Here is a 7,803-nt window from a genome sequence, read left to right as displayed (position 1 = left end):
AATATACTTATCTCTGTGACTTTTAGCAGTCTCATCACCATCTACTCAAGTTCGATAGTCTGATGATACCTTTTCGTGTAGGACAATTGCATTACCTTTTGGAGGGGATTCGTGGCAGAATACTACTCACCTCGTGCAAAGCAAAGGTTGTGCTTTTCACAGTACCAAAGTGTTGGGAACATGCTTGGCACGTTAGTACCACGGGTCAGTTTCTTCTTAGCCTGCCTTGTGTATTGTTGTTGCACACATGTTAAATCCAAGTGTACTGTCTTCTTGTTTTCTTTGCAGGATATGTGGCAGTGTAGTCTCTGCGGCACCAAGTCTGGAAAAGGAGTTGGTAAGAGATTTGCTAAATGCTTTTGTTTTGAAACTCTTCTAAGTCAAAAATGGTAGTAGCTAAAATATATGTCTGTCTTACTTGTTTTTGAATCCGCAGAGGCAACTTTCGATGTGCTTGCCAGACTATTTGAAACCAAATATGCTAGTGGCGTCGTTGATGAGCTCTTATCTCTGGAAGGTCAACGAGAATACAGACTTTCCAATGGACTGATGGTATTGGAATATAGAAAAACGGTTCAGACAACTGTATATGAGCAGTGTCGTGTTGTTCATGAGGGCCCTCTTCGCATCATATTCTCTCAAGATTTAAAGGTTCTCTTTATATTCCAATTTCTTTTTTTCTGTTTTCAGCACTGTAGTAATAATAATGCTTTTTAAGCCTAATCGTGAGTTTTGGTTCTTTCTAGATACTGTCTTGGGAGTTTTGCACTCGGCGTCATGAAGAGTTTATTGTCCGCAGACTTATTGTTCCGAAGGTCCTATCTCTGATGACATGAGCTTTGCGTTGATCATTAGGAGATTAACACTTACACAAAATGCTTCTGATAATAATTATCCCCTTATGTGCCTATTTTCTGGTTTCCCTATGAATATGATGAACACAATGTCTGTAACTTTTTTACTTCTGAACATAGGTTTTAGACATGCTGCAAACGGTGTTGGAAAGTTCATTAAAAAAAAATAATTATCGATCATGCAGGTGAACCAGTTGCTTCAGGTTGCACAGAAATGCCAGAGCACGATTTTGGAAAGTGGGTCAGAGGGAGTTTCTCAGCAGGATTTACAAACAAACAGTAACATGTTAGTTGTTGATCCATGTGTCCATTATCACTTGATTCACCCTTCATTACAATCAATATTTTGTCTGCTGTGGATGGATGCAGTCTATTCTTTTATTGTCCATGTTCTAATGCTATATATATCATTGTTGGGTACTAATTTGTGTCTCAGAGTCTTGGGAGAAGGACGAAAGCTGGCAAAGGTCATGGAACCAGAGTCTCTGAATCAACATGGCTATCCGAAAAAATATGCCAGAGCTCTACAGGTATTAGTTAGCTCCTTTCCTAGCTGTTAGTTTTGTATCTGAAGTCTGTAAAAAGACCTATCTAATAGTAAGCTATTGCGAGTTTGCAGATACATGAAGTTGTCAAGAGCATGAATGATCTTATGGATTTCACATTCGAGCACAAAATCGGCCCTATCGGTAAGCTGCTATTCTGGTGTACCCTTTCACTTGAATCATAGCTCTACTGTTGAAATGATTCTGGTGATCGAGTTTCTGATTGAATGTATATGTTTTGATGCCCCTTACATAGAGGGGTGGAAACGGCTTTCGGAACAGACAGAGACAATGAGGCTCCAGAGACAGAGAATGCAAGAGATGGAGCAGTTGGGGAATAGTGGAGCAATGATGAATAGGTGGTCAGCTCAATCTCAGATGGACGGCCTTACTTCTGGCAACAACAATAACTCCTACAATCATCACCATCATAGCTCAGCTCAAGCCGTTGCTGCTCTGACCAACAACAACAACCAAACCATGCTTATGGGGAGGCTAAATGCTATGAATACGGGCAGACTAGAGGAGGGATTCCCGAGTCAGCGTCCAACCCCAAACCCAAACCAGAGTCCATATTGGTCTGATCAGAGGCAGAACTTAGCAACAGGTGGATTTCTCAGCTCTCCCCAGATGCAACAGCAGCAGCAGCAGCATGGCACTCCCAACACGCTTCAGCAGACACATTTGCCACCAGAAGATGCCACAGAAATACCTGACGATTTCTCAGACGACAACTTCCAGTGATAAATAGGGTAAAGCTTGTAGAACAGAACATAGGCGGTTGCTACTTTGAGTTTAACAAAGTGAAAGTAGGCTTAATTCTTCTCATTTAGGTTGGTTTGTTGGTGTTTTGTATAGAAACCAAAGGAAGTTGTAAACCTACACATAGGCACTTTAGTATCTTCTTCTTCACACTGATGTAATCTCAAAATAAACAAGTTGTGTATATATATTCATCAGTCAAAGGGGGTTTTTTAAGCTTCTAACACAGACACAATGCTTCATGACGAACCAAAATGTCTATGTTGGTATAGATAACGCGGATTTGATCCTGAAAATAGTGAGAGAGCCATGAGTTTCTCAATACTGTGTTGACAGACAATGGTTTGAAGAAGAGAGACATAGTTTTCATGTCTTGTTGATTTTTTGGATCTTGATCAAGATATCCCACTGGCCTCTCTTAACACTTTGGTTGTTAGATGAAATCAAACATTGTTTTCTGGTTCACCGGAAACCAAACAGAAGTAGCTGCACTCAACACCAATCCCGGTAGGCTCACCTCACACATTAAAGTTCTTTCGTGACATCAATAATCATGTTCTGTCCCTCATTCGCTACATGTGTTCTCTTCCATATGCATAAAAGAGCCGATGATACCTGAGTAGTAGCTTAGAGTACTCATCCGCTCTGCTAGCTTCACTATTTCAGTTACAGCGTTTGAAGATAATCCTAGGATAAATTAATCTGATTAGTACATCAAATATTCTCCAAAATAAAAATTATGTATATTTTATGATCATTATTAAAACAAAGTAATAAGGAGTAATATTACTTCTCTTACAAGGCACATAAGAAATGTTTTTAAGTTATAGGAGCAATTAATAATTGTGGTTCTTTTTCAATTTTCAACAATTGATAAAAGTAGACTTACCTTGGTAAACTCTAGCCAGGTTGATATTCAAAAAGGTTCCAAAAGTTTTTGCGGTGTCTCTGCAGCGTTGTGAGCCACCTCTTCGGGCTTTAGCCCTATCCCTGAGCAAATCAAAAGCTGGCAAAGTCGCAGTTCGATTTCTACTAGTCACCCGAACTGAATTAAATAGTAAAAATATTAGCTGTTGCAGGTCTTGTGAAATTAATCAGTTAACATCGGTCGCTGGATTCCACGGTTATCAAAAAAATCCTCTAGTAATAATAAATATAATAAAGTTTGATTGGTTGTAGTATTTTTTTTCTTTTTTTTTTTTGCTAGTTTTTGGTTCAATGTAAATAAACAGAAGATCTTAAATTCTACTTGTGGTTTTAGGAATATATATATAAGTTGTCTTTCAAATCAGTGTTAGTGAACGTAATAGAAAATTAATACCACTAAAAATCATTGCAATCTTATCAAAATATATCACCCCCAAAGAAAACTGTTTACGTCTCATCCGACTTGTTTACCACCGTAAAATCTACGGTATGTAGTTACACTAGAAAATAGCAGGCTTAGATCTCGTTGCACCACGTAGGATCAAAAGATTTATATAATGCTACGTGTCAAGGGACCCACTCGTAGCAGAAGATCTTTATAACAAATACTCGACCAACACGTGTCAGTATCCTTTGACCCACGAGGTCGGTGATGCAAATTGGTTATTTCCGGTTCAACTATTAATCAAAGATTTCTTAAGTTTGAAAAAAAAGGTGCGAACTTGGAGTTTCTTTTGGGATTGGTGCGACTCTGAGTCGAGTCGGACTCTGCTTGATCGAAAAGGTTTCTGGGTTTTGATTAGATTCGCCGATTCAATCCGAAAGTTTGTTCCTTTTCGGTAAGTTCACCATCCCTTTTGAGATGCTCGTTGATGCTGAAGTCTGCTCCTTTGCTTCCAAGTTTTCGTCTTCTTTGCTGCATCGAGAGGAACAAATTTGCTTTCGAAGTTTATAGGCCTAACCGTTTCTTGATCGGTGATTACTGATTAGAAGTGTGCTGCTTATGATTCATTTTGGTTTTGAGATTGGATAAGATTCTCTTGTTATTTAGGCCTAACCGTCATTTTGGTCTGTGCCTCCTCCTCGAATAACATTAACATTCGTTCTTGGTGGGGTCTTGCTTCAGCTGTTCCGATGGGGGAAAACAATTATCACCATGTGGATAAGAAAACCAGGTTAGAAGAAGTTGAGCAAGACTACATGCTGCAGCAGCAGCAAGATCTGCAGTTGCAAGCTTGGACGAGGCAACAGAACCAGTTTCTTCAATCTATCTCACCGTCCCAGAGACCACCCTATCTTCCACAACAGCAGTACATCCAGCACCACGAGGACCCCACGGGACAAGATACACAGTTGCAAGCTTTGTTTCACCGGCAGATGCTGATAAGGCAACAGCATCAGCAGACTCTTCAATCCTTGTCACCGTCCCAGAGACCCTATCTTCCACAACAGCAGTATCAGGACCTCAGGGGACAAGATCCACAGTTGTTGCTGCCTCACCAGCAGAGGCTGATCAGGCAACGCTATCAGCAGGCTCTTCAATCCCTCTCACCGTATCAGAGACTCCAACTTCAGCAGCTGAGACGGCAACTACAGCAGCAACGAGTCGCTCAACAGATCCCTCCTAATGTATCTCCTTTTGGAGGTGGTGTGTTCGTTCAACAGAAGTTTATGATGTTCTTGCATCACATAAAGCAACGACCAGCTGTAAGCTAATACTTATCAATCTGTGACTTTTAGCAGTTCCATTGTTGATAGTCTGATGATACCTTTTTGTGTAGGACAATTCCATTACCTTTTGGAGAGGATTCGTGGCTGAACACTACTCACCTCGTGTAAAGCAAAGGTTGTGCTTTTCACAGTACAAAAGTGCTGGCCACATGCTTGGCATGTTACCACCGGTCAGTTTCTTCTTAGCCTTGTGTGTTGTTCTTCATCAGCCTTTTTTTTTTGTTGAACACATGTTTACACTCCAACTGTACTATCCTCTTGTTTATTTGCAGGATATGTGGCAGTGTAATCTCTGCGGCGCCAAGTCTGGAAAAGGATTTGGTAAGAGAGTTAGTCACTAGTCATGTCATGTGTGTACTTGTATTTCTGTGCCTTTACTTTAACGCCCAATGAAGCAACTTCTTGTTTTGAATCCGCAGAGGCAACTTTCGATGTGCTTGCCAGACTATTTGAAACCAAATATGCTAGTGGCGTCGTTGATGAGCTCTTATCTCTGGAAGGTCCACGAGAGTTCAGAGCTTCCAGTGGACTGATGGTATTACAATATAGAAAAATGGTTCAGACAACTGTATATGAGCAGTGTCGTGTTGTTCATGAGGGCCCTCTTTTCATCATATTCTCTCAAGATTTTAAGGTTTCTCTTTATTCCAATTTTTATTTTTTTTTCTGTTTCAGCACTGTACTACTAATAATGCTTGGTAGCTTACTCGTGACTTTTGGTTCTTTCTAGATACGGTACTGGGAGTTTTGTACTCGGGGTCATGAAGAGTTTCTTCTCCGCAGACTTATTGCTCCGAAGGTCCTATTTCTGATGACATGAGCTTTGCGTTGATCATTAGGAGATTAATACTTACAAAATGTGCCTTTTTTTTTGTTTCCCTATGAATATGATGAACACAATGTCTGTAACTTTTTACTTCTGAACATAGGTTTAGACATGCTGCAAACGGTGTTGGAAAGTGTATTAGAAAAAACTAATTATCGGTGCATGCATGCAGGTGAAGGAGTTGCTTGAGGTTGCACAGAAATGCCAGAGCACGATTTCGGAAAGTGGGTCAGAGGGAGTTTCTCAGCAGGATTTACAAACAAACAGTAACATGTTAGTTGTTGCTCCATGTGTCCATTGTCACTTGCTTTGCCTTCATTACAATGTCTGCTGTGGATGCAGTCTATTCTTTTAATTGTCCATGTTCTAATGCTATATATATCATTGTTGGGTGCTAATTTGTGTGTCAGGATCTGGGGAGCAGGACGAAATCTGGCAAGGGTCATGGAACCAGAGTCTCTGAATGAACAGGGCTATCCGAAAAAATATGCCAGAGCTCTACAGGTACTAGTTAGCCTGCTTTCCAAGCTGTTAGTTTTGTATCTGAAGTCTGTAAAAAGACCTAATAATAGTAAGCCATTGGGAGTGGCGCAGATATCTGAAGTTGTCAAGAGCATGAATGATCTGATGGATTTCACAGTGAAGCACAAAATTGGCCCTATAGGTAAGTCTAAAATTCCCATCTACAACATCCTTACTGAATTTAGACCTAAAACCAAGTTGCCATTATGGTGTACCTTTCACTTAAAGTATAAGCTCTACACTGTTGACATGTTCTGTTTTGATCCGGTGATTGAGTTTCTGAATGTTTTTGATGGCCTTTCATAGAGGGGTTGAAACGGCTTTCGGAACAGGCAGAGACAATTAAGCTCCAGAGACAGAAAATGCAAGAGATGGAGCAGTTGGGGAATAGTGGAGCAATGATGTATAGGTGGTCAGCTCAAGCTCAGATGGACGGCCTTGCTGGCAACAACAATAACTCCTACAATCATCACTATCATAGCTCAGCTCAAGCCGCTTCTGCTCTGACCAACAACAACAACCAAACCATGCTTATGGGGAGGCTAAATGCTATGAATACGGGCGGACTAGAGGAGGGGTTCCCGAGTCAGCGTCCAACCACAAACTCAAACCAGAGTCCATATTGGTCTCATCAGAGGCAGAACCTAGCAACAGGTGAATTTCTCAGCTCTCCCCAGATGCAACAGGAGCAGCAGCAGCATGGCATTCCCAACACGCTTCAGCAGACACATTTGCCACCAGAAGATGCCACAGAAATACCTGACGATTTCTCAGACGACAACTTCGGTGATAACTAGGGTAAGCTTGTAGAACAGAACATAGGCGTTGCTACTTTGAGTTTAACAAAGTGAAAAGGGTGTTGGTTTTAGGCTTAATTCTTCTCATTTAGGTTGGTTTGGTTGGTGTTTTGTATAGAAACCAAAGGAAGTTGTAAACTACACATCTTCACACTGATGTAATCTCAAAATAAACAAGTTGTGTATATATATTCATCAGTCAAAAGGGTTTTTTATGCTTCTAACACAGACAAAATGCTTCATGACGAACTAAAATGTCTATGTTTGGTATAGATAAAGCGGATTTGATCCTGAAAATAGTGAGAGCCATGAGTTTCTCAATACTGTGTTGACAGACAATGGTTTGGAGAAGAGAGACATAGTTTTCTTGTCTTCTTGATTTTTTGGATCTTGATCAAGATATCCCACTGGCCTCTCTAACACTTTTGTTGTTGATGAAATCAAACATTGTTTTCTGGTTCACTGGAAACCAAACAGAAGTAGCTGCACTCATCACCAATCCTGGTAGGCTCACCGCACACATTAAAGTTCTTTCGTGACATCAGTCTCATGTTCTGTCCCTCAATCTCTACATGTTTTCTCTTCCATATGCGTAAAGACCCGATGGTACCTGAGCAGTAGCTTAGAGTAATCCGCTCTGCTAGCTTCACTATTTCAGTTACAACGTTTGAACATAATCCTAGGACAAATTAATCTGGTACTTTTAGTACATCAAATATCCTCCAAAATAAAAATTATGTATATTTTTTATGATCATTAAAACAAAGTAAAATAAGGAGCAATATTACTTGTTACAAAAAAAAAGGGAGTAATATTACTTTTCTTAGAAGGCACATAAG

At 40.3% G+C, this 7,803-nt stretch overlaps 2 protein-coding genes across 2 annotated transcripts; both read left to right on the top strand.

Annotated features, from left to right (window-relative positions):
* The first annotated feature begins 58 nt into the window (after positions 1–58).
* On the top strand, positions 59–2,381 carry LOC130510423 (probable transcriptional regulator SLK3). Its single transcript, XM_057006717.1, has 8 exons — positions 59–204; positions 289–337; positions 437–651; positions 747–815; positions 1,040–1,140; positions 1,291–1,384; positions 1,474–1,543; positions 1,656–2,381. Exons 1-8 carry the CDS (start codon positions 181–183, stop codon positions 2,141–2,143), a joined length of 1,110 nt encoding a protein of 369 aa, XP_056862697.1. The 5' UTR covers positions 59–180; the 3' UTR covers positions 2,144–2,381.
* A 1,372-nt stretch (positions 2,382–3,753) lies between these two features.
* Positions 3,754–7,181, top strand: LOC108849689 (probable transcriptional regulator SLK3). The gene is made up of 10 exons (XM_018623278.2): positions 3,754–3,927; positions 4,215–4,795; positions 4,870–4,989; positions 5,092–5,140; positions 5,239–5,453; positions 5,550–5,618; positions 5,818–5,918; positions 6,056–6,149; positions 6,240–6,309; positions 6,474–7,181. The coding sequence occupies exons 2-10, from the start codon at positions 4,223–4,225 to the stop codon at positions 6,962–6,964; spliced, it is 1,782 nt and encodes a 593-aa protein (XP_018478780.2). The 5' UTR covers positions 3,754–3,927; positions 4,215–4,222; the 3' UTR covers positions 6,965–7,181.
* Positions 7,182–7,803: the final 622 nt, after the last annotated feature.

Source organism: Raphanus sativus, chromosome 4, assembly GCF_000801105.2.
Source record: "Raphanus sativus cultivar WK10039 chromosome 4, ASM80110v3, whole genome shotgun sequence".
Classification (NCBI taxonomy): domain Eukaryota; kingdom Viridiplantae; phylum Streptophyta; class Magnoliopsida; order Brassicales; family Brassicaceae; genus Raphanus; species Raphanus sativus.
The sequence above is the reverse complement of the archived record's forward strand: the minus strand, read 5'-3'. Positions and strand labels throughout refer to the sequence as shown.

Bases quoted from the DNA above. Each gene is read 5' to 3' on its own strand.
- LOC130510423 (XM_057006717.1), top strand. From the start codon at position 181: ATGCTTGGCACGTTAGTACCACGG. The intron at 338-436 runs GTAAGAGATTTG...TTGAATCCGCAG, and splicing joins CAAGTCTGGAAAAGGAGTTG to AGGCAACTTTCGATGTGCTT. The intron at 1,141-1,290 runs GTTAGTTGTTGA...TTTGTGTCTCAG, and splicing joins TTACAAACAAACAGTAACAT to AGTCTTGGGAGAAGGACGAA.
- LOC108849689 (XM_018623278.2), top strand. From the start codon at position 4,223: ATGGGGGAAAACAATTATCACCATGTGGATAAGAAAACCAGGTTAGAA. The intron at 4,796-4,869 runs GTAAGCTAATAC...CTTTTTGTGTAG, and splicing joins ACATAAAGCAACGACCAGCT to GACAATTCCATTACCTTTTG. The intron at 5,619-5,817 runs GTCCTATTTCTG...GCATGCATGCAG, and splicing joins GCAGACTTATTGCTCCGAAG to GTGAAGGAGTTGCTTGAGGT.